The following is a 25,039-nucleotide window of genomic DNA, read 5'->3' on the forward strand; positions in this document are numbered from 1 at the left end:
TGAGGTTGTATGCAGTCTCTGCCATGGAGCTTTTTCTGAGATGTGTTGCTGTGTGTACAAGGCGGAGGTTTGGCTAAGCAAGCAGTGAGCTGGAGTCACTAGATAGCCACTCTGACTTTCATATTTTGAGTGAATTTTGAGTGTCTGTTTCCTGTTGTGACTGATGAGAGTAGGAGATTACGTATTAATGAGTAAAGATTAAGTAATAATAAGACTGATAATAAGTATTTATCCTATTTAAAGGCCTCTTGCTGGTCACTGGTACTAATCTTGTCTCAAATTCAGGATTTGGTTGCAAAATGCAAATCTTCCATTTCGATGTTGAGAAGGGCCTTGCTTGACATCTCATTCCATTTTCCCAAATTTCATAGCCTGCATCAGTCAGGGCCTGGGAAGTACCTCTCACCCAGCCCTATGATTTCCATTATACAAAGCGTCACTGACTCTTCCAGATTAGTAAGAGTTTTTCCAACTTCCTAGCTATAACATCTCTAATGATCAATTCTAACTCAGTTGCTTAGACAGACATCAATCTAACTGGCCTGTAGTGTTATGTTTTCTGCCTCCCTACCTTCTTGAATAGAAGAATTATATTTCCTACTTTCCAGTCTAAAGGAACCTTTCCAGAATCTAGTGAATTTTGGAAAATTAACATCTATACATCTACAACCTCATTAGCCACTTGTTTTAAGAGCCTAGAATGAAGTCCATCAGTTTTCTCAGTACCACTTCCGTTCTGATTGTAATTTAACAGAGTTCATCTCTCCCTTCCATTTCCTGATTAACTGTAACTACTGACATTTTTTTGGATCATCCTCCATTTCCTTCTTATCTACTACTAACTTTTCATTCTTACTGTCTAGAAAACCTTCACTCACTTTAATAAAACAAAGAACTAGGAATGTTGAAGATCTGAAACACAAGCAGAAACTGCTGTAGAAATTCAGCAGGTAAGGTAGCATCTGTGGAGAACAGGCAAAGTTAATGTTTTGAATTTAGCAACTCTTCTTCAGAACTGATAATAGCTAGGAAAAGGTGACATATATACTGAAGACAGGGGTTGGGTGGTGGAAAGGAGGGAACACATAGGTGGAGACAGAACTAATACAGAGAAAGAAACAGAGTTAAGCAGACAAAAGGATGGATGATGGTAAGCCATAGAAAAAAGAAAAACCAATAATGGAGACCATAAGTAGGTGATAATTTCTGAAGAAGAGTCCTGACCCGAAACAACAACTTTCCTTCTCCTCTGATGCTGCCTGACCTGCTGTTTTCCTCCAGCTCCACACTGTGTTATCTCTATATGTGATAATGTATTGCTGTGCTGAAAGCAGCCCAGATCATGACATGGCCTGGGGTGTGGGCTGGTTAAAGGACACAGAATGAGATGTTCAATTTCTAAAATTATTGAACTTGATGCTGCAAGGTCCCAAGTGGAAAATGAGATGCTGTTCTTCCAGCTTGTGCTGAGCTTTGTTGGAGCACTGCAGCAAGCCCGAGCCAAAGATGTTGGCCAGGGAACACGTGGTGTGCTAAAGTGTTTGGCAACTGGAAGCTTGGGTCATTTTTATGGACAGATGTGGGTGTTCTGCAAAGTGGTCACCCAGTCTGTGCTTTGTCTCCCCATTATAGAGGAGATCACATTGTGAGCAGTGAATGTAGTAGGCTAGATTGAGTAAAGTGCAGGTAAATCACTGCTTCACCTGGTGTCTTGGATATGAGGAGGGAGGAAGTAAACAGGCAGGTTTTACACCTTTGTGATTGCATGAGAAGATGCCATGAGGGTGTGGGGATGTGTTGGATGCAGAGAAGGAGTGGACCAGGGAGTCCTGGATGGAATGCTCCCTGTGAAAAGCTGACAAGGGATGGAAGGCAAACAGGTGTCTGGTGGCGGCAACCCACTGGATATGGATCGGCTTATGATCCTTTGGTACAGATGCTGGTGTGGTGGAAAGTGAGGACCCAGGGAACCCTATCAATGTTGTAGGAAGGAAGAGAAGGAATGAGGGCAGAAGTACAGGAAATGGGGGGAGACATGCCTGGGGATCCTGTCAACCACAGTGGCTGGGAATCCCCTGTTGAAGAAAATGCTGAATATTTTTGAGGCCCTCTGCAGGAGGTGACATCATCAGAACAAATGTGACAGAGACAGAGAAACTGAGAGAATGGAAGGGAGTCCTTCCGGGAAGCTGGGTGTATAGTCCAGGCAACTGTGGAAGTCAGTCAGTTTTTAATGGATATTGCTGCCAATCTATCCCCAGAAATGGAAACAGAGTTGTCAAGGAAGGCAAGGAAGGAGTAAAAGATGGACCAGGTGAAAGTGAGAGCAAGGCGGAAATTGGAAGCGAAATTGATAAGCTTTTCCAATTTCGAAAAAGAGAGGGAAGCAGAACCGATGACGAGTTGTGAGGAGGGACCCAAATAAGACTGGAACAAGGAATGTTCCATGTACTCCAAAAAGAGACAGACATAACTGCAGCCTGTGTGGGTACCCATGGCATACCTTTGATCTCAAAAAAGCGAGACTTTTCCAATCATGTAATATTAATTGTTATTCCTTACTACTATTTCACTGTGTCTACTCAATGCTGATACCATTTACAGCTGTAAGTTATATGTAAACACTTACCAGCACACTGATTTATCAGATTCTTAAGATGTCACTCTTGTTCATCACTATTTTTCAAACTGGACAGGTACTGGCTCTCTGCAGCTGATGTGGTGCACTCCAAAAAGGTAAGGAAAGTAAAAGTGAAGATACATCTCTTCTCCCCAGTACTGAATTCTCACATGACTAAAAATCCAGGCATTCCACTCTCGGCCAACAGAACTCAGTTCTTCATGAGAAGTGCATTTGTACCACTTTTAATAGATGCCTTCAGCTTTGCTGTGCTGTTGTTCAAGAAGTACTTTTTGCTAACTCTCTAAAAATCGAACTACACCACAACTATTCTCAACAGAGACCTTCTTTGTTTAACTCTGAGACAAACTTTAGATTTTAATCATAACTTAAACTTAGCAAATCTTACTTAATTCTAAATTCTAAACTGTAACCTTTCTTTCCGCTTGAACCACTACAACTGTGAGGGACAAATGCAGCAAAGCAGCAATATCACGAGAGCACAATCATCTGCTTGTTTTTCTCCAGAACACCTACTATCCTGACTTGGGAATATGTAATCATTCCTTCACTGTTATTGTGTCTTTGTCCTGTAATTTTCACATTAGAGTCATTGTGCTAGAGTGATTGTTACAATCAACATCAAAAGAAAAAGGAACTTGCCTCATTTCCTCAGAATGACTAAGAAAGCAAAGTGTAACTACTATTGCCAGAATTTCCCACATCTAAAAAAAAGGAATTTTCAAATCAAAATTCCTTTCACTATGATCAGCAGCCCTGTTAGAGTTGCTGCCTGTTAGTTATGTCAGACACCCTGAAAGTATCCTGCAATGCCTGGGATAATATTCACAGGGCAATATACAAATTATATTAACAAGTTGACCTCACAAGATCATGCACACTTTTATTGCAAAAGCACAATTTACACATACAGCGATCTGGTCCCACCAGCACCGAATAATTGGTGCATAAAATCAGCAAAATTTGTAACCAGCAAAAAGCTAAGTTTGGAACAATACTGAGCCTGAAATCTAAATAACGTGGTGAAACCATTTCCTTAAGAGAAGTGAAATGCTTTGACTCATAAGTGAGGTCCTTTGTGAATTGAAGTATTAGAACAATATGCCACAAGACACAATTTGAATGCTAATGTGAGCAGTGGGATTAGTGTAAAGAAAATTAGGAGCAGGGTCAGTTACTTGATTGACAAAGCAAAGAAGAATTTCTTTTCAGTAAATTAAGACACAGATTTTTTTTTCCTGGAAAGCTCTTAAGTGACAGAATCATTCAGATCATATTAATCAATATGAACCGCACACTAAATAATTAAAATGATGTAAATAGTGATTTAAAGTTACAACCAAATGACAGTTTATAAAATTTTTCATGGAATGTGAGCATTACTGTCAAGGTCAGTCTTTATTGCTCATCCCAAATTGTCCTTGAGAAGGTGGTGGCATACTGCCTTCTTGAAATTCTGTAGTCCATTTGGTGTGGGGGTACACCCACAATGCTGAAGGGAGATAGAGTTTTAATCCAGTAACAGTGAAGGAGCTAGTTCCATGCCAGAATGCTATGTGGCTTGAAGAGCAACTTGCAGTGGTAGTGGTATTCGCATGCATCTGCTGCACTTGTCCTTCTAGGTGGCTTGATTTGATTGATTGTTGTCATATGTACCTAAGTATAGTGAAAAGCTTTGTTTTGTCTGCAGTAGAGGCAGATCATAACATCTAAGGACATACAGATCATAGTGTGATTGAATAGAGAGAGGCATACAGCATTACAGCTGTGCAGGAGTTGTACAAAAGCAAATCAACATTAGATTTGAAATTTGAGAGGTCCATTCAGCAGTCTATGGGGAAGAAACTATTCTTCAACCCGTTGGTATGTGTGTTTAAGCTTTTCTATCTTTTGCCTGATGAAAGAGGTTGGAAGAAATTATAACCAGGGTGGGAGGTGTCTTTGATGATGTTAGCTACTTCCCGTGGCAATGAGAAGTGTAGATAGAGTCAATGGATGGAAGGTTGGCTTGTGTGATTGTCTGGGCTGCGTTCACAACTTTCTGTAATTTCTTACGGTCCTGGGCAGAGCAGTTGCCATACCAAGCAATGATGCTTTCTATGGTGCATCTGTAAAAGTTAGTGAGAGTCCTTATGGACATGCTGAATTTCTTTAGCCTCCTGAGAAGAAGAGGTGCTGTTGTGCATTCTTAACCATTGCATGTACATGGGTTGTCCAGGACAGATTGTTGGTGCATGTCACTTCCAGGAACTTGATGCTGTCGACACAGTCCACCTCAGCTCCATCGATGTAGATGGGGACGTGTCCTTCTCCCTTCTTTCTGTAGTTGATGATCAGTTCTTTAGTTTTGCTGACGTTGAGGGAATGATAGTCATCTTTGCACTATGACACCAAGCATTCTATTTCCTTCCTGTATTCTGTCTCGTCATTGCTTGATATCCGGCCTACAACGGTGATATTGTCAGTGAACTTGTAGATGGCGTTCGGATGAAATTTGGCCGCACAGTCACGAGTGTGAGTTCGAGAGCACAGGTTTGCAAGGTGCTGCTGAGGAGGCTTGTTGAGTTATTGAAATGCATCTTGTATGTAGTGTATGCCTGCTGCTACTGTTTGTGTTCAGAAAGAGGGAATGAATGTTTATGTAGCGGATATGATGCTGATCCAGAGGGCTGCTTTGTCCTGGATGGTTTCAAGTTTCTTGAGTGTTGTTCAAGTTGCACTTATCCAGCCAATAGGGTATATTTTAACACACTCTTGACTTATACCTTGTAGGTGGTAGGCAGACATTTGGAGACAGGAGGGGCATTATTGTCACAAAATTCTTAGATTCTGACCTGTTTTTATAGCCACAATAATTACAAACTTAGTCCAGTTAAATTTATGAACAACAATAACTTAAGGTCTTGACCTTGGATAATCCAGCAATGACAATACTGTTGAGTGCCAAAGGGAAATGGTTAGATTCTTTCATATTGGAATTTGTCATTGCCTGGCAGCAGGTCAGGTGCAAGAAATGTTCTGGCAAGCAACTAACCTCTTGTCTCCTTAACGGTACTTGTGCAGCCTAAACATTACTTGGAGATGTGACTAAAATATCTTAGTGATCTTATTTAACATTTTGCTTGCAGGTAAGTTTCCTGTAAAAATAAAAATTCCTAATTAATTCTGACACATATGGGATATATAATTGCAAACCTGTATAATCATTCAAGACTGGATTTCCCACTTTTTGTTGTGCAAATGGAAGTGGAGTGACCATGCTCCTTGGCAGCAGGCAACTTTGCCAAGACTTCAATTCTAAACCAGAACTTGTTATATCATTTTTCCAGGTCAATCCACAGTTCTTCCAGCAAATTCATATCAAAATTCCAACAGGATAATGCTGGAAGTGCCAAAGTTCATTGGCTCAATTTCTTGAGGCAAAATAAATTAAAATACCAACTATCGACCAATAAGGTTGTCTCCCAATGACAACATGATTAGAAACAGTGGAAACATAGGGATCTACATTGTACGTCTTTGTAAATTCGTGTCTAAATAGCCACATGCGATTTGCAGATGCCATACTTGAGGCTTTTAAAGGCGGTAACATTCCTCTCAACAAAATACCTCCCCACCACATCACCAGCCCCCCACTTGCCTTCCCTTGCACCAAGTCTTTTTAATAAGTGTAACCTCTACAAGCAGATAGCAAGTGGATGTATGCTGGAATAAAGAATGACAGATATATGTGTAACCCTACTACCAGACTTGCAAACATCCATTTGAGTCTCTGAACATATTGCACATATGATACTGAGAGTGTTTGCATCTGGCAAGACTTAATGGGCCTTAGGTTAAATATTACAGTGATGGCAGTAGTCTGACAAAAGCACATCTATTTATGTAGATTTGGGATTAGATTAACAATTTCTTAAGTACTGTGCATTCTCCCTCAGTGACTAAGATTACAATTAAGTCTTGTCAATTTAATTTATGGATACACTGTAGATATTTTTAATTAACCTGTTCAGAAGTGTTATGACACATCTCTAGAGCAGTGGGAATGAGCCCAGGCCAGGCCTACCTGTTTACTAAGTTAGGGGAACTACCTCTGTGTCATAAGAAACCCCTCAAAACTTTGAAATGGAACCAACCTGAGTATTCTGCCAAAACCTGAATTGAAGGTAGGATTTTAGATCTTCAGTCTAATGCTCTTCCAACTGGCTGATTGCAACGTTGTAAAATAATGCAAAATATGAACACTTTTTTTGTGGATCAATACATCTCTTCCTTGCCTGCTCCCAGGATTGTATGTGGATTGAAAACATTGACTCTTTCAGTAGTTCCCATCTGGGTTATTCTGCCATTATCCTTCAGCTATCCGCTCCCAAATATCAAGCAATCAAATTTTGACAGTTATGATTTCTAGTGGCTATAAACTGTTAAGTGAATTATCTTCAGTTTTAAGTTTTGTCTCTAATGGATTAGTGCAGCAATATGTGACCAAATTCTTGTACTAAAATCATAAAGGAGACATCCTGTTCATACTTCACTCATACGGAGGAATTACTTCAGATTTTCAATGGTTTAATGGCTGTATACAAGTATAGCTGCTGTGTGCTTCTACACTACCGTAGAATTCTTTACAGTAGACGCTGCAAGAGAAGACCTTGTGACATACATTACACACATTTACACTCCACAAGCACATTTGTCAATTCTATGAGATCATACTAAAATTTGCTATTTATCTGATTTTTATTTCACTATTAATGAATTGGTGTGGAAATTTTAATAGAACCTTGGAAAGACCAAGAGTTGAAGACAGTATTAACTGAAAAACGATCACAGCATCACAGATTTGTTAGAGTGCTGAAGGACGCCATTTGACCTGTTGTGTCTGCATTACCTTTATGAACATTTTGACTTAATGACAGTCTTCTGCTTTCCCCCTCATATTCTTGCACATTGTTTCTATTTAAATAATCATTCAATGTCCTCTTGAATGCCGCAGTATAACCTGGTTCACCACACTTCCAGACATTGCATTCCATACCTTAACTACGTAGTGTGAAAAAAGTTCTCAATCCTTTTGTGAGCGAGAACAGTTTCTCCCAATCTCCTCTTAGCCTTCTCTCCAAGGAGAACAGAACTTCGCCAACCTATCCTTAAAGTTGAAGTTTCTCATCCCTGGAACCATTCTTGTAAACCTCTTTTTGGCACTCACTCCAATGCATTCGCATCCTTTCTAAAATGTGGTGCCAAGAACTCTACACAATACTCCAACTGATGTATAACCATTGTCTTATATCGGTGATTCAGCATAACCTTTTTGCTTTTGAACTCTATGCCCCTATTAATGAAGCTTAGATAACTGTATGCTTAATTAACAGCCCTCTCTTTCCTAACACTTTTAATGGCTTATGAATATATACACCCATGTCTTTCTGCTCTTGCACGCCCTTTAGATTAGGACCCTTAATTGTATATCATCTTTCTATGTTCTTTCTACCACAATCTATCACCTCACACTTCTCTGTGTTGAAATTCATCTGCCACCCATTAGCCCACTCATAAAATTGACTATGTTCTTTACAAGTCTGAAACTGGCCTCCTCACAGTTTAAAATGTTTCTAAGTTCTGTGTTGTCTGCAAGCCAAGATCGAGACTGCTTAAATGCTTTGTATGTTGCTGTGTGGCACTGTGTTATATCAATGTCACACCGACACCATCTACCAGCAACTTACCCAGTAAACACACTGTAGGTGCTTGAACCAAATGGCCATGTCTCACAGCTATTAAAATGTTTTGGTGAAGGAACTTAAAAGGCATATTAACTGATATTGGAGAGAATAGTTTTCTGCAATTAGATTTAAGTCAGATTGTTGGAGTGGTGTGGAAGAATCTAACCTATAACTGAAATTTAACACTTTCAACTAACATTGCTGATGAGACTGAAATATCTCCAAAGTTGTAAGATAACTTTTTTTTAAATGCAGCCATTTCTGACACTTTAGTCAATGCTAAACTATATAAATTCAAGTTCATTTCTTAATCCAAATTTATAAATTGATTGACAGTGGAAGCAGGCGATACTCATTTCTGATTTTTCCCTCACTTTTGCTGAATGACAGCACCATATTTTACTATTGTGGTCATAAGTCAAGTACATTGCTCTAATTCATGGCTCTTGAATTTTTTGCCATGATTAAATGATACTCAGCTTATTTAGAGTCATAGAATCAGAGAACTGTACAGCATGGAAACAGACACTTTGGTCCAACACGTCCATGCCGAGCAGATATCCTAAATTAGTCTAGTCCCATTTGCCAGCATTTGGCCCATATCCCTCTAAACCCTTCCTATTCATATGCCCATCCAGATGCCTTTTAAACATTGTGATTATACCAACCTCTACAATTTCCTCTGGCAGTTCATTCCATACATGCACCACCCTCTGAGTGAAAATGTTGCCCCTAAGGTCCCTTTTAAATCTTTCCCCACTCACGTTAAACCTGTGCCCTTAAGTTTTGGACCCTGCTACCCTGGGGAAAAGACCTTGTCTACTCACCCTATCTATGCCCCTCATAATTTTATAAACCTCTATAAGATCACCCCTCAGCCTCTAACGCTCCAGGGAAAATAGCCCCAGCCTATTCAGCCTCTCCCTATAGCTCAAACCTTCCAACCCTGGCAACATCCCTGTAAATCTTTTCTGAACGCTTTCTTCCTTTAGCAGGAAGACCAGAATTGCAACCAGTATTCAAATTGTGGCCTAATCAATGTCCTGAGCAGTCGCAATATGACCTCCCAACTCCTATACTCAATGCACTGACCAATAAAGGCAAGTATACCACACGCTTTCTTCATTATCCTGTCTACCTTTGACTCTACTTTCAAGTAACAATGAATGTGCACTCCAAGGTCTCTTTGTTCAGCAACGCTCCCCAGGACCTTATGACTAAGTGTATAAGTCCTGCCTTTCCGAAATGCAACATCTCACATGTATCCAAATTAAACTCCTCAGCCCACCAACCCATCTGATCAAGGTCCTGTTGTCCTCTGAGGTAATCTTCTTGGCTGTCCACTATGCCACCAATTTTGGTTTCATCTGCAGACTTCTCTGTGGCTAAGGAAACGGATGCACCCGCTGATATGACTGGTAACTATATGGTTCATTATAGACTTTGATGTTTTTCTTATGATCATCACATCTAATGTACAAGATTTTGTAAAGGTATCAATCCTTCAACAAATCCATTCTGCTTCTTTAGGCACACAAGCTGAGGTTTAATGTAACTAATACAAGACTCTGTACTTTACAGCATTGGTGACTTTGCTTCAAGCGAAGTGTTGTAGTGCTTTCATATGGTACAACCAGTGATCTGTTAAATGAGAAAATTAAATATCATTCCATCCTTTTTGTAAACCAGTTAAGGTTTCTTGCTTTGAAAATGACAGAATTTGCATGCTACCATTTTGACATCAAAAATGTGTTAACTTACATAATATGAATGAAGTAATTATACCTCATTCTCCTTTCAAAACTCTCTTCAAAACTTACTTATTTAAGAAGATTTTAGTCACCCATCTGAGTATCCCCTTCTTTGGTTGATTGTCAATTTTTGTCACGTTATGCTCTTGTGTTGTATCTTCTGATGTTTTAATGTGTTAAAGCCAATGCATGAATATAATCTGTTGATGTCAGAAAGAAAAACTGAAAAAGAGTTTGCAATGCAAACTATTAGGCCGACAATTACAAAGATTAATGAGGCATTTAAAATACAGGTATCAACTAAACAAAACACAAATAATTACCTAACACAATTTAACCCTGTGATGAGCTTTAGACCACAAATCTATGTCATTGTAAAGATTACTTGTTTCCACCTCTAACGACTTCCAAACTCCTCTTATTCGCTGCTCAAACTATCATGTATGTCTTTGTAACCTCTCATTTTGATATCCAATTGTTCTCCTGTTTGATCACTCATTTTCTACCCCCTATAAAACACAGCTCATTGAGAACTCTGGTGCCGGATTCTAATTCACACCAAGTCCTATTCACCCATCTCTCCCGTATCTGCTGTCATTTAGCTTCTAGTCTGAAAATGCCTCAATTTTAAAATTGTCATCCTTGTTTACAAAACAGTTCCAAAACTTTTCCAGCTCCCTTTCTCTGTAAACCCCTCCAGCCTTGTAACCCTTACATTCCTCCAATCCTAGTCTTTTGTGCAGCGCCTACTTCAGTCCCTCTGCATTAACTCTGTAAAGTTCTCTGCCTCTGTCCTTCTCTCTCCTCCTTTAAGACATTCATTAAAACCCAAACCCGCAACTTTGACCGAGCTTTTGGCTCACTGATGTAATAGCTGTTTATGTGAATCAGTGTCAAATTTTATCTTATAACACTTCTGTGATAAACTGTGTACATTTTAATACACTAAAGATACTGTTCAAATGTTAAGTTGTTGATTTTCATTTTTACAAAACCTCATCCAGGTACTCTCACAGTATGCATAAATTTTACACAGGAAAGAAGCATTATCAATGAGAAAATGTCAAGAAAGCTGTGGAGTCCAGCAAGGGATATATTTAAACTTTTTAAATGTAGATTTAATTCTTTATGATAAGCAGTTACTCAATATAAAAGCATAAGGTGGAATTTTTAACGAGGCCTGAGCAACGTGGTCTATGTGAGAAATGTGGCAGAAGTACAGTGTGGCCTTTATCAATATCAGGAACAACGCTGATTCGTTTAACTTAGGCTTAGGTGTCACTGTGAGATTGTCATTAGGCAGCAGCAAGTTGCCTAATAAGAGTGAATATTGTTCACTAACGACCTTATGAACTGCACATCTCACCTCATTAATATGCAGCCTCCTGTCGTACCACCCACCTTAAACAAACTAGATGCTGAGAAGTTTTGATAAGGAAGTTAGAGGCAAATTCAGCTCAATGCTGGCTATGAAGAGCCTCCATGTTGCTTACCACACAAAAGTATCTCAAGGCACAATCCATGGCCACCAGCCACATAAAGCTCTCACCCGCAGATATCAGATAATAACATTGAAAATCTGCTGTAAATACACTTCTCATACAGAGGGACAAGAATCCAGCTCACAGTTTGGGCCAGGCTGTGTCTTCGAGCTGCTTAATTGCTCTCTTCGCATTTGCTCACTGAGCACTTATCCACATGCATGTGGTGCCCATACCTTGCCATGCTGTGCCATTCCTGTTAGTGCATTAGCTCTTCAACCCGAGCCTATCTGTACTGCTGCATTGATGCGCTCTTCCACATAGACACGCAGACAGTCAGAATCTGTGTGAGACGGGGGACATCTTGCTGCATGGCACACCAAGATGACAATCTAACACATACACATGTGCCAGCTACATGTTCATGTAAATAGCCTGGTTGGAGAGTGGGTGAGGGTAGTCCAGTCAAAGTAGGGGGGAGGTGCTGTTGATCAGGGAGTCCCCAGTACCATCAGTCATGAGCATATCCTGTTCATTGTCCATGAGCTTGGTCACGGTTAGGCTAAATGTCCAACAACTGTTCAGGGGGTGGTCAGTGCTCAGTCGTGGAGGGCCATCACATGTAGTCAGGCAAATCATGTATTGTCAGTCAGAGACCTGCAAAGACAGCAGTAGCAGTCTGGTCATTCATCTCTGAAGGCTGTTTGTCAAAATTGGGCCAAGGCCTGCAGCAATTACAGTCCTGGAAGGTCAGACATTGGAGGGGTGGGAGGGAGGTGTTGGGCTGCGGCAAGAATACAAGTCTGGGGGTGGTGCTGCAAGGGCAAATAGTCTCTTTACAAAAAAGAGTTGGGTAGTTAAAGCTGAGGGTGGAGAACATACACGCAGACAATAAAGGCCATCAGTTTAACTGGGACAAGGTAACCATAGTAGCCCAAGCCAAACATAGACACGCACGGGAATTCCTCGAGGCATGGTTCTCCAACCGTAATGCAATCAATAAGCACACCATGCAGATCAAAACCGGAAATGACACTACTCACCTTAATGGACCAAACAGTATAAATTCCAAGCGGAGTAGAATAACATCGCTTCGTCGGAAGCTCCAGTGATGATTTCACCGAGCATGGTGATGAAACGTCTGAACGAGAACAAGCCAGCCCAGTGAGCAAGTTAACAACCTCACCCACAACCTGAGCTACAGATCTTTACTAAAACTTTGAGTTCAATTAGCTACTCTGTACTTGTGGCAGATGGATAGTCAAACAGCTGACAAGATTCAGAATTTGCAAGAAAGATTACATAGGGCTGAATAACATTGTGGATTTTGGAATCCCCAGTGTCGGGCTGAAAAATAGGTCCTGCCAGTGAACTCATTTGGCATTTTTACCAAAAATAGTCCCAAAGCTAGCCCAGTCGTCCTTCCATCCATTGACGATAGTGATGAGCATTTTTTATTTCAGTCCTGTCAGAGTCCCTCTGGGATGGTGAAGAAACTATTTGGGTGGAATCACCTGGCACACTATCTACTAAAACTTTGGCCTCTTTAATGAACCATGAAATCTCCAGCATTGACGGCCTCCCACCCTGATAGAGTCATAGAGTCATACAGCACAGAAGTAGACCCTTTGGCCCAAGATGTCCATGCTGACCTGATTTCCTAAACTGAATTCATCCCATTTGTCTGCATCTGGCCCATATCCCTCTAAAACTTTTTTATTTGTGTACCTGTCCAAACATCTTTGAAATGTTGCAATTGTATTCACCTCGACCACTACTTCTGGCAATTTGTTCAATATACACACTGCCCTCTGTATGAAAAAGTTGCCCCTCAATTCCCTTTTAAAATCTTTCCCCTCTCACCTTAAAACTATGCCTTCTCATTTTGGACTCCCCACACTGGGGAAAAGACCTTGGCTATTCACCTTATCTATGCCCCTCTTTATTTTATAAACCTCTAAAAGGTCACCTCTCAGCCTCCTAAGCTCCAGCGAAAAAAAAAATTCCACCCTATCCAGCCTCTCCTTATAACTCAAACATGCCAGTCTCAGTGACATCCTGGCAAATCCTTTTATCATCTTTTCCAGTTTAATAACATCCGTCCTATATAGAATTGTATGCAATATTCTAAATGTGTCCCTACCAATGCCTTGCACAGCTGTAATATGACATCCCAACTCTTGTATTCAATGCTCTGACCAATGAAGCACGCCAATTGCCTTCTTTACTGCCCTGTACACCTGTGATGCCACTTGCAAGGAACTATGTACCTGCAACCTCAGGTCTCTCTGTTCGACAACACTCCCCAAGGCCCTATCATAACTGTATAAGCCCTGCCCTAGTTTGTCTTATGAAAACACAGCATCTCACATTTAGCTAAATTAAACTCCATCTGCCATTCCGCAGCCCATTGGCCCAGTTGATCAAGTTCCCCGTGGTACTCTTAGATAACTTTCTTCACTATCCACCATACCATCAATTTTGGTGTCATCCGCCAACTTACTAGCCATGCCTCCGATATTTCCATCCAGATTGCTTAAATAAATGACAAACGACAGTCATACAGTCATAGAATTATACAAGCACAGAAACAGACCCCTAGACCAAGCCGCCAAATTTTCCCAAATTAAACTAGTCTCATTTGCCTGCATTTGGCCAATGTCCCTCTAAACCTTTCCTATTCATGTACCGATCCAAATGTCTTTTAAATGCTGTAATTGTAAGTGCATCTGCCACTTCCTCTGGTAGTTCATTCCACATACGAACAACTCTCTGCATGAAAAAGTTGCCCCTCAGTTCCCTTTTAAATCTTTCTCCTCTCACCTTAAAAAGATGCCTCCTAGTTTTGAACGTCCCCACCCTAGGGAAAAGATCTTTGCTATTCATCTTATCTATATGTGCGAGAAATTTTGAAAAATATGAGGATAGATAAGACCCCTGGGCCAGACAGCTTATACCCAAGGTTACTACGGGAAGCGAGGTAAGAGATTGCTGTGCCTTTGGTGATGATCTTTGCATCCTCACAGTCCACTGGAGCAGTACCAAATGATTGGAGGTGGAAAATGTTATTCCATTGCTCAAGAAAGGGAATAGGGATAATCCTGGGAATTATAGACCAGTCAGCCTTACTTCTGTGGTGGGCAAATTATTGGAGAGGATTCTGAGACATAGTATTTATGATTATTTGGAAAAGCATAGCTTGATTAGAAATAGTCAGCATGGCTGTGTGAGGGGCAGATCATGCCTCACAAGCCTTATTGAATTCTTTGAGGATGTGACAAAACATATTGATGAAGGTCGAGCAGTGGATGTGGTATATATGGATTTTAGCAAGGCATTTGATAAGGTTCCCCATGGTAGACTCATTCAGAAAGTAAGGAGGCATGGGATTCAGGGAAATTTGGCTGTCTGGATATAAAACTGGCTGTCCAATAGAAGACAGAGGGTGGTAGTAGATGGGAAGTGCTCAGCTTGGAGCTCGGTGACCAGTGGTGTTCCACAGGGATCTGTTCTGGGACCTCTGCTCTTTGTGATCTTTATAAATGACTTGGATGAGGAAGTAGAAAGATGGGTTAGTAAGTTACTGATGACAGAAAGGTTGGTGGAGTTGTTGATAGTGTTGAGGGCTGTTGTAGGTTGCAACGGGATATTGATAGGGTGCAGAGCTGGGCAAAGAAGTGGCAGAAGGAATTCAACCTGGAAAAGTGTGAAGTGATTTATTTTGGAAGGTCAAATTTGAATGCAGAATGCAGGGCTAATGGTAGGATTCTTGGCTGTGTGGAGGAACAGAGGGATCTCAGGGTCCATATCCAAAGATCCCTCAAAGTTGCTATCCAAGTTGATAGGGTTGTTAAGAAGGCATATGGTGTGTTGGCTTTCATTGGCAGGGGAACTGAGTTTAAGATCCGTGAGGTTATGCTGCAGCTCTATAAAACCCTGGTTAGATCACAGTTGGAATATTGTGTTCAGTTCTGAATGTGGAAGCTTTAGACAGGGTGCAGAGGAGATTTACCAGGATTCTGCCTGGACTGGAGGGCAGGTCTTATGAGGAAAGGTTGAGGGATCTGTGGCTTTTCTCATTGGAGCGAAGAGGGATGAGAGGTGACTTGATAGATGTGTACAAGATGATGAGAGGCATAGATAGAGTGGATAGCCAGAGACATTTTCCCAGGGTGGAAATGACTATTATGAGGGGACATAATCTTAATGTGATTGGAGGAAGGTATGGGGAGATGTCAGAGGTAGTTTCTTTACACAGAGAGTGGTGGGTGCGTGGAATGCGCTGACAGCGGTGGTAGTGGAGTCAGATACATTGGGAACATTCAAGCGACTCTTGGATAGGCACATGGATGATAGTAAAATGAAGGGCATGCAGGGTAGTTTGATCTTAGAGTAGGATAATAGGTCGGCACAACATCATGGACCAAAGGGTCTGTACTGTATTTTACTGTACTGTTCTATGTTCAATATATCTCATGATATCATCAACTTCTAAAAGATCATAGAGTCATAGAGATGTACAACATGGAAACAGACCCTTCGGTCCATCTCATCCATTCTGACCAGATATCCTAAATTAATCTTGTCCCATTTCCCAGCATTTGGCCCATATCCCTCTAAAGCTTTCACAGTCATATACCCATCCAGATGCCTTTTAAATGTAGTAGTCATACAAGCCTCCATCACGTCCTCTGGCAGCTTATTCCATACATGCACCACCCTCTGCGTGAAAACGTTGCCCCTTAGGTCCCTTTCAAATCTTTCCCCTGTCAATATAAACCTATGCCCTCTAGTTTCAGGCTCCCCTACCATGGGGAGATCACCACTCAACCTCCTACGTTCCAATGAGAAAGGTCCTAGTCTATCCATCCTCTTCTTTTACTCAAATCTTCCAGTCTCAGCAGTATCCTGGTAAAGCTTTTCTGAACCCCCTCTAATATAATTTTATACTTCCTATAGCAGGGTGACCAGAACTGTACACAGTTTTCTAAAGTGGCCTCACCAACATCCTGTACAACCTCAGCATGACGTCCCAACTTATGTGCTACTGGAGCTACAATTACCATGGCTGCTGGCACCAGACTTGCCGTCCAATAGATCTTCATTAGAGGATTTAAAGTGTACTCATTCCAATTACAGGGCCTTGAAACAATCCTGTGTTAATATTTTTTGTCACTACCTCCCCGGGTTGGAAGTGGGTAATTTGCACGCCATCTGCCTTCCTTGGATGTAGTAGCCGTTTCTCAGGCTTCCTCTCCTGCATTGAACCCTGATTCCCTGTTACTTGTGGTCACCATTGTAGGCACAGAAAGTACCATTGAAAGTTGAAAGGGCATACACTCAAATGAATCCTCACTGTCATGAGGGCTTGAGATCTGACTGATGGTATCCAGTCTGAACAACAACCATCTTCCACCACCCTCTTTCTTCTACCATCAAGCCAATTTTGTATCCCATTTGATGGATTCCATGTGATCTAACCTTTCCAACCAGTCTGGCTTGCAGAACCTTATACAGTTCTGAGGAAGGGTCACCGGACCCAAAACGTTAACTCTGTTTCTTCCTTCACAAATGCTGCCAGACCTGCTGAGCTTTTCCAGCAACTTTGTTTTTGTTCCTGATTTACAGCATCTGCAGTTCTTTCACTTTTTATTTGAACCTTATTGAAGGCCTTGCTAAAGTCCACATAGACAATTTTTATTGCTCTGCCTTCATCTATCTCCTTGATCACTCTCAAAAAAACTCAATCAAGTTTGTGAGACACAATTTCCTACTCACAAATCCATGACTATCCTTAATCAGTCCTTGCCTTTCCAAATGCATGTAGATCCTATCTCTCAGAATCCTCTCCAACAACTTATCCATCGCTGACATCAGGCTTGCTGATCTGTCATTCCCTGGCTTTTCTTGCAATCTTTCTTAAATAATAACACAACATTAGCCACCCTCCAGTCTTCCTTTCCACTCACCTGTGGCTGTCACAGGAAGGCCACCTCATGAAGCTGGTGGCTTCCCCAAGCAGAAAGGAGTTGCTGCACCAAAGGCAAAATACTAACAGTCCTCTTAAAAGCCTATGAACCAATAATTATGTAAATTTCTGCACATTTCTGCAAGTTAAATCTGTTTCTCACTCTAGAGTTGCTGCCTGATGTGATCCATTTTTCTCGCATTTTCTGTGTTTATGTCACCATTTTGATGTTGGTTTCACTGGGCGGTGCTGTACTGTAAGAGTATGTATTTATTGCCACTTGAAGTTTACTAAGTGAATTATCAACATAGTTATAAGAGTTATCAATACAGACACTGGCTAAGGAAGTTCTAAGGAAGGGTCACCAGACCCGAAACGTTAACTCTGTTTTCTCCTCCACAAATGCTGCCAGACCTGCTGCGCTTTTCCAGCAACTTTGTTTTTGTTAGGCACTGGCTAGTCTCAGCTGATCTATAATAGTAGTTGTCACTCTACTGAACACACCACTTTATAAATCTGACAGTTCAATGGCAAATTAATTTCACACAACTTTTGAAACAGGAAACCAACAGTTGAGTTCATCTGAGGCTTACAAACATCAACAGCACCAATAGTATGGTTGTCATCGCAAAGTAAATTGAATGAATCTCACTATTTAATATATAATATGCAAGATGACAGGGCTTTTAATATGTTCCTACCCTCTAAAACAACCAGAACCTGCCTCCTGAGCTATTGGGCCACCATGCCATTTGGAAGATGAAATAAGATAACAGTTACAATCTCCCTGTATCCAAACAAAGATTGACCTTAGTTATGGATTTTGAAATAAGTGTTCTTATTAGATTGTTTATTTTTCCAGCAGTTTTGCAAGTTGAATTAACTCAACCATTTCCATTTAACAAATGATGGTTAGAAATTTCTGGCAGCATATTTCTGTAAACGAAGCACAGACCACTTCACAGAATGCCTACGTTCTGTCCGCAAAAAAGACCCTGAGCTTCCTGTGGCTTGCCATTCCAACACAGCACCTTGTTCCCCAGCCAACATCTCTGAAACAGGCTTGCTGCAATGCCCCAGCAAAGCTCAGTGCAAGCTGGAAGAACAGCACCTCATTTTCTGCTTAGGAACTCTACAGCCTTCTGGACTCAATATCAAGTTCAACAATGTTATGGCTTTAGCACCTTCCCCTTGCTTTCTCCCACCTCCACAAACCAGGCCTTGTTATCACATGGTCAGCTATTACATACAACCACTAATAGTTCCCATTAGCAGCCATTCATTCTCCTAGGCTGACCATAATCCACTCCTTTGTCTGTCCAATTGTTTTTCTTTTTGGTCTCTATCTCGACCTATCGTTTAGTCCTTCCCCCTTCCCCCACTCTATCTCCTGCACAAAAACTAACTTTTCTTAGCTACCATCAGTTCCAATGTGGAGGTGCCAGTGATAGACCGAGGTGGACAAAGTTAGAAGTCACACAACGCCAGGTTATACACCAACAGGTTTAGTTGAAATCACAAGAATGTATTCTGTTCCTGTGTACTTCCCTCCACTTCACCTGACAAAGGCGCAGCAATATGAAAGCTTGTGATTTCAAATAATCCTGTTAGACTATAACTTGGTGTTGTGTGACTTCTGACTTTGACAATTAATTCTGAAGAAGGGTCACTGGATCTGAAACGTTAACTCTGATTTCTCACCTCAGATGCTGCCAGATCTGCTGAACTTTGTTTCTGATTTCGAGCATCTGCAGTTCTTTTTTTTTTGTTTTTATAACTTACCTGGTCAGAAAATTACTTCACTCTTGATAGCTGCCAGTTGCTCCTTAGTCAGACCTGTGTCTTGAATTGATTGCACTCACTTTGGAATATGTTGTCAACAGATATCAATTCCTGATCAGCTGTCAGAGAACACAAAATCCTAGCATTGATAAGCAGTTAAGAATAAAAGTATTCTCCATGCAAAATTAATGCAATAGAAATATTATATGAAAACTGGATTATCTGAAAACCCCACGACAGGATTTATTGACATGAGTATTCTAACAGTATAACAGTCAGAGCATATCGTATTTAATGAGCTTACCTTATCACACAGTGAATTTCTTCCACTTTGGAAGTGTAGATCTAACTATGATACAAAAGCAAAATACTGTGGATGCTGGAAGTCAGAAATAAACGCAGACACTGAGTTCACCCTATAGGTTGTGAACTTACTTGTTATCTTCACTGATGTTAGCTGACGTGCTGAGTATGAACAGCATCTTCTGTTTTCATTTTGTGAATAGAGCTGACATGTTTTACAAAAGTTACTTTGAGATTTGGCTATCATTCAGTCAATCATGTCAGCATTGAGCGATTTATCAGTTGACTAATAATATGGTGAGAACTGTAACAGCCGTGAAACCCAGAATGGGGAAATTCCGTTACACTGTGTTTAAAAATGAACTTAAAGGTTCAGGGTGAAGATGGACTGTTTTCCGAATTTTCTTCCATTATATTTGGACCTGTTTGCACATCATTGATTTAATATGTTACTAGAGTTAGGTAATTGTGAGAACGCAAAACTTCACTAATAAGCTTGTGACCACATTCTAACAGTGTGGCTGAACAAAATCACATCACCATTGACCAACACCTGGGAATATGTTTCTTCAAGTAAACTTTCTAATCTGTTCACTTTGCTGATTATTTAGTTCATTCTCCCAGCAAGTTAATTATTTAATTAGAGTTGCACTAACAGAGAGAAAAGAAAACGCTGTGGGGTTCTTACGGCGCACTGGCAGTATTTCCTACCTCTGAGAACCCACCTGCGCATCTCTGAGCGGGTTGCTGAGATAATATGTCAACTAAAAGGCTGAATACTTCAACGGCTTTACTAAAGCTCACGGTGGCTTTGTAACGGGGAGCTCGTCACTTTAACGAAGTCAAACTGCAACAATGTGCTGGAAAGAATCTCTGGAAAGTAGGCATCAGCCAAGGGTTGGAAAGTGCTGGTTCTGAACGGAGTGCTAGGCTGGCTGCAAACTTCCCAAGGTGGATTGTGAAACTTTCTCATCCAAAATGTTTCCTTAGGATTCGACTTTTCACTTTATCCACGATTCGTTTGTTTGTGTGTGTGTGTGTGAGTGTGCGTGTGTGCTGTTTATTTTTTGTTACGGTGTGTCCATTGATTGGTGATTAATTCACGTTGCATTTGGCTTTGCCCTGGACTCATTACGTCAGTTGGTTTCGTTGCAGTCCACGGGCTGTGATTGCTGCAGGGGTCTTGTTGAAAGCGTTTGCTGCTTTCAGGCCATTGCTATGATGAATATATCCCGCTGATACTAAGTGAGGCTGACAGAGCAGTCATCGCCTGAGGAGAGACGAACTTTGGGTTAAGGAAAGTCTTTTTTTTCCCCTAATATTTATCTTAGGCGTTGCATCGATCACTACTTGGTTTTTCTTCCTGTAAAGACATATTAATAGCTGATATTTACATAAGCTTTCACCATTACTTCCAAAAGTAAAGAATTATTGGATTTGGCTTCTCGGATATTCCGAAGAAAGCACCTAATCGCAGCACTAGTGGGTACGGTCATGGTGCTGATCCTGCTTGTGATCATCCCCACGCTGGTCCACAGTTCGAGAGCTGCAGCTCACTATGAGATGCTGGGGACATGCAGGATGATCTGTGATCCTTACAACTCCAACCCCAGCAACACGGCTGTGGAAGCTATGCGGGATTTCAGCGCTATCCCTCCACCGCCCTTCATCCAAGGACAGAAAGGGGAACCTGGACGGACGGGAAAGCCTGGCCCACGCGGTCCTCCGGGCGAGCCCGGTCCCCCGGGTCCAAGGGGCCCATCGGGAGAGAGGGGTGACCCGGTAAAGGACGTGTACCCGGCGCTGAGTGGGGCAGCGGGGCCGGTGACTGGGGCGCTGAGCAGCACCGCCGTCACTAGTCCGAAGATCGCCTTCTATGTCGGTTTAAAGAGCCCCCATGAAGGATATGAAGTGCTCAAGTTTGACGATGTGGTCACGAATTTAGGAAATTACTACGATTCCACCACCGGAAAGTTTACGTGCGCTGTACCCGGGATCTACTTCTTCACATACCATGTCCTCATGAGAGGAGGTGACGGGACCAGTATGTGGGCAGATCTCTGCAAAAACGGGCAGGTAAGTAGAGAGCTTGCTTTTTTTAAACAGGCAGCAGATAGCGCACTGCACCGGCCAGAAAAAAAAACCCGACCAGCAATAAGCAACTCCATAACACGACTTTCTAATTTAAAACGACTTAATGACAAATTAATTTGGAGCCAACTCGGGAATGAATGGTCAGTTATTTCACCTGATCGGCTGTTTACTTGCTTCACGAACTCCGATTTATATCTCACGTTTTACCTTTCACGTTGGTTTGCAGATCATGATTTTGTTTTTGTAACCAGTTGAATCTGCTGCTCCTTTCGGTTATAAAAAAAAAGTTTTGATCAACTCGGCTCTCAACATTAGAGGCGAATATAACTTGTCCCCACGTCAAACAAAAGTTCTCGAAGTCCCAGCTCCGGAGTTATTTTAGAGGTCATAGTCAGACAGCACATAAAAGTGCCTTTCGGGCTCCGTGGATGTGAAGTCATAATTTGTTCTCACTCTTTATGTGTATATATATATATGTATATTTGTTTAGGTTCGTGCCAGTGCGATTGCCCAGGACGCAGACCAGAACTACGATTACGCCAGTAACAGTGTGGTGCTTCATCTGGACTCTGGGGATGAAATTTATGTCAAACTAGATGGTGGAAAAGCACACGGCGGCAACAATAACAAATACAGCACCTTCTCTGGTTTCATTTTATACCCAGATTAAATGACATGAAAAGGACATTGGGAATATAAATGAGATATTATGTAACGGTGTTTTCCTGTCAATGTCAGTTTGTCTGTGGTTACTTTTCCTTCAGACTTTTTTTTGTACTGAATGCGAAAGTGTGCTTGTTCGTGTAGGCCATATTCGTGAGCAAAGCGTGCTTGGCATATGGCGCAAGGCTTAATAACAATGCATTACATCAGACAACTTCTGCATGGGCAGTTCTTGGGAAGAATATAATAAGCTGCAAAACTGGATTGTTCATTCTAAAAGCAGAACACTGCGGGTGTTGGAAATCTGGATTGAAAACAGAAAATGCTGGAAATACTCATCAGCCTGGTCGAAGGCCTGAATGAAACTCTCTCCCCAGATGCTGTCTGATCTGCTGGACTTTTCCAGCCTTTTCTTTATTTATTCTGGATTTCTTTATCCGGTGACCATACTGTAGTTACCAAGTTTTGTGTGATGATACACAGTATTGGTAACGTGCTCTCACTGTTTTACAAGAAATATCCAATCATTACAATCCAAGCCTTTAATGTAATGTTACAACATTAAATGCCATTTTCTACAATACTTTGCTCTGGTCCTTTAGATGTGATGAAACCAGCTGAATAAAGTGTCTATTACTGGGTTTTAGGTCGCACCCTATAGATTTTCAGCCAGGATTTTTCTGGCGCGTATTGAATAATACAGAACACTCTTCTTACGAGTTATTTTGATGGTTGCTTCTCCTATCATTGGTAAGCCCACCAAATGGGTTTTACGGATATTAATCACGATCTTCACAGCTTTTGATCTATAGGTATCATTTTCAGAGATGGACTTAGTGTAGAATTCTCACCACAAATAGCAACTTACAGAACGAATAAACACAAATTAACGTGATAATAAAGATGATATGAAAAATGCAACTCGTTACTATCAAAACAAGTCCAAACAGTTCTGCACTAGTCGGCCAATACTAGCCCTTGGGCGATTTCAGAAACTACGTCCATACATTGAGTATTGCACATAATATAGCAATTTAGTTTCACAGCAATGGGGATTGTTCGTGTTCTGATTATAACTGTTGCAAAGTTCAGTAGAGAACTTATGGATTGGAAGGCAAGGCGTTAAAATTTGCTGTTTGTAAAATATTGATGTTTATAAAATGATAGGGGGAAAGCAGTGTGTGGCCCCTTCAAAAGATGAAGTATGTTTGGGGCTCGGAGATTAGAAAAAAATACCTGTGGGCAGCTTGTGGATTTGCAGGTGCAGAGACCACCTGAATTGTAACATTTGTACCAAAAGACTGGATGGTTAGCTGGCCAAGCTGCAGTTTTGTTTTGTTATCAAGACAGCAAGGTTTGATTTAGCCAATTAATTTAAACCAGGCACTTAGATACTAAAGAACAATTAAATTTAAATCTGATGGTTTTGACAACATAGGACCAATTCTATTGTAAGAAATTGATATATCATCAAGGATATAAAAGACTGCGACAGTTGCAAAATTGGCAGAGAGCAAACTGTCATCTGCTAAGAGATCAGCTCCCTCAGCTCTTTGAGAAAGCATCATCTAAATAAAGGTACTGTGGCACTCTTACTTAATATTCCTGACAGAAGATCAATGGAGAAGATATAGAACATTCTGGAAGACATAATCTGGCTGTAATTTCGAGAGACTAAGTTCTAATTGTTTTTATTGTTTTAGTTTATATAAGTGGGACTGGTATTTATTGGAACAGCATACCATTAGAATTTTGTTTTATTCGGGAATAATTAGTACTTAGATGGGAATTGTTCGGTTTGTTAATAGTTCAGTTAATTTGTTCACTTTTAGAGTTAAACAAATAAATTACTACTTGTTGATTATAGAGTGAGTGTCAGGATCTTATTGCATTTAATCACTTCTTTATAACAGATTGGGGGTGAGAGACAGGTTATAGCACTTTTCACACTTCTTTTAATGGATTATAGGGTGAGACAAGCCTCTGGTGATGTTTCAGTTTTAGTTATCAGGGGTAGGGTGGCAACCTCAGTTTTATAGCATAACAAAGACAATAATTTTTATTTTTATAACCATTTTCTGTTTAATTTGCATGTTATAAAAATGCATGTAGGAATTTTCTTGGTAGTTGTGATTTTTGATTTACATTTAAGTGTGAAGGCAACTTGAGTTTCACTGAGATTCTATTTAATGTTCATGCTACTAGCAGTCTGTTCATGACAAAAGTGATCAGAAAATAGCATCAATTTTGGTAAGGTTTTAATACAGTTGTACATGTTTATATGTGGTGATTAATCTCCTCAATACATCAGCTTTACAACAGAGTATAGGAATTTATCTTTAAGCTGGTTCAGCTAAAATGAACTGTATCAGTGTTACTTACATTCAGTTCCCAAATTTTGCTTCAACAAATCCCATTCGTTCAGAGAAAGAGGAAGCTAAAGAACTGATCCTACTCAAGTTTTGAAAATGAATATTGGCACGTGAGTCTTTTCCAGCACAGTATAGAACTCTAAGGAGATATCATTGTGCTTTATTCTGGTGCAAAGGAAAGCTTTGTACTTTTAACAAAGGCCTGACCATTACCCACAGCAGAAAAGCAATGAAGATTCATTGCAAGGGAATTGGTGG

The 25,039-nt window shown here is 40.8% G+C and overlaps 1 protein-coding gene across 1 annotated transcript; it reads left to right on the plus strand.

Moving 5' to 3' along the window:
* The first annotated feature begins 21,140 nt into the window (after positions 1-21,140).
* c1ql2 (complement component 1, q subcomponent-like 2) lies at positions 21,141-22,416 on the plus strand. Its single transcript, XM_020510757.2, has 2 exons — positions 21,141-21,728; positions 22,237-22,416. Exons 1-2 carry the CDS (start codon positions 21,147-21,149, stop codon positions 22,414-22,416), a joined length of 762 nt encoding a protein of 253 aa, XP_020366346.1. The 5' UTR covers positions 21,141-21,146.
* Positions 22,417-25,039: the final 2,623 nt, after the last annotated feature.

The sequence above is a fragment of the Rhincodon typus genome, chromosome 7, assembly GCF_021869965.1.
Source record: "Rhincodon typus isolate 14 chromosome 7, sRhiTyp1.1, whole genome shotgun sequence".
In the NCBI taxonomy this organism is placed as follows: domain Eukaryota; kingdom Metazoa; phylum Chordata; class Chondrichthyes; order Orectolobiformes; family Rhincodontidae; genus Rhincodon; species Rhincodon typus.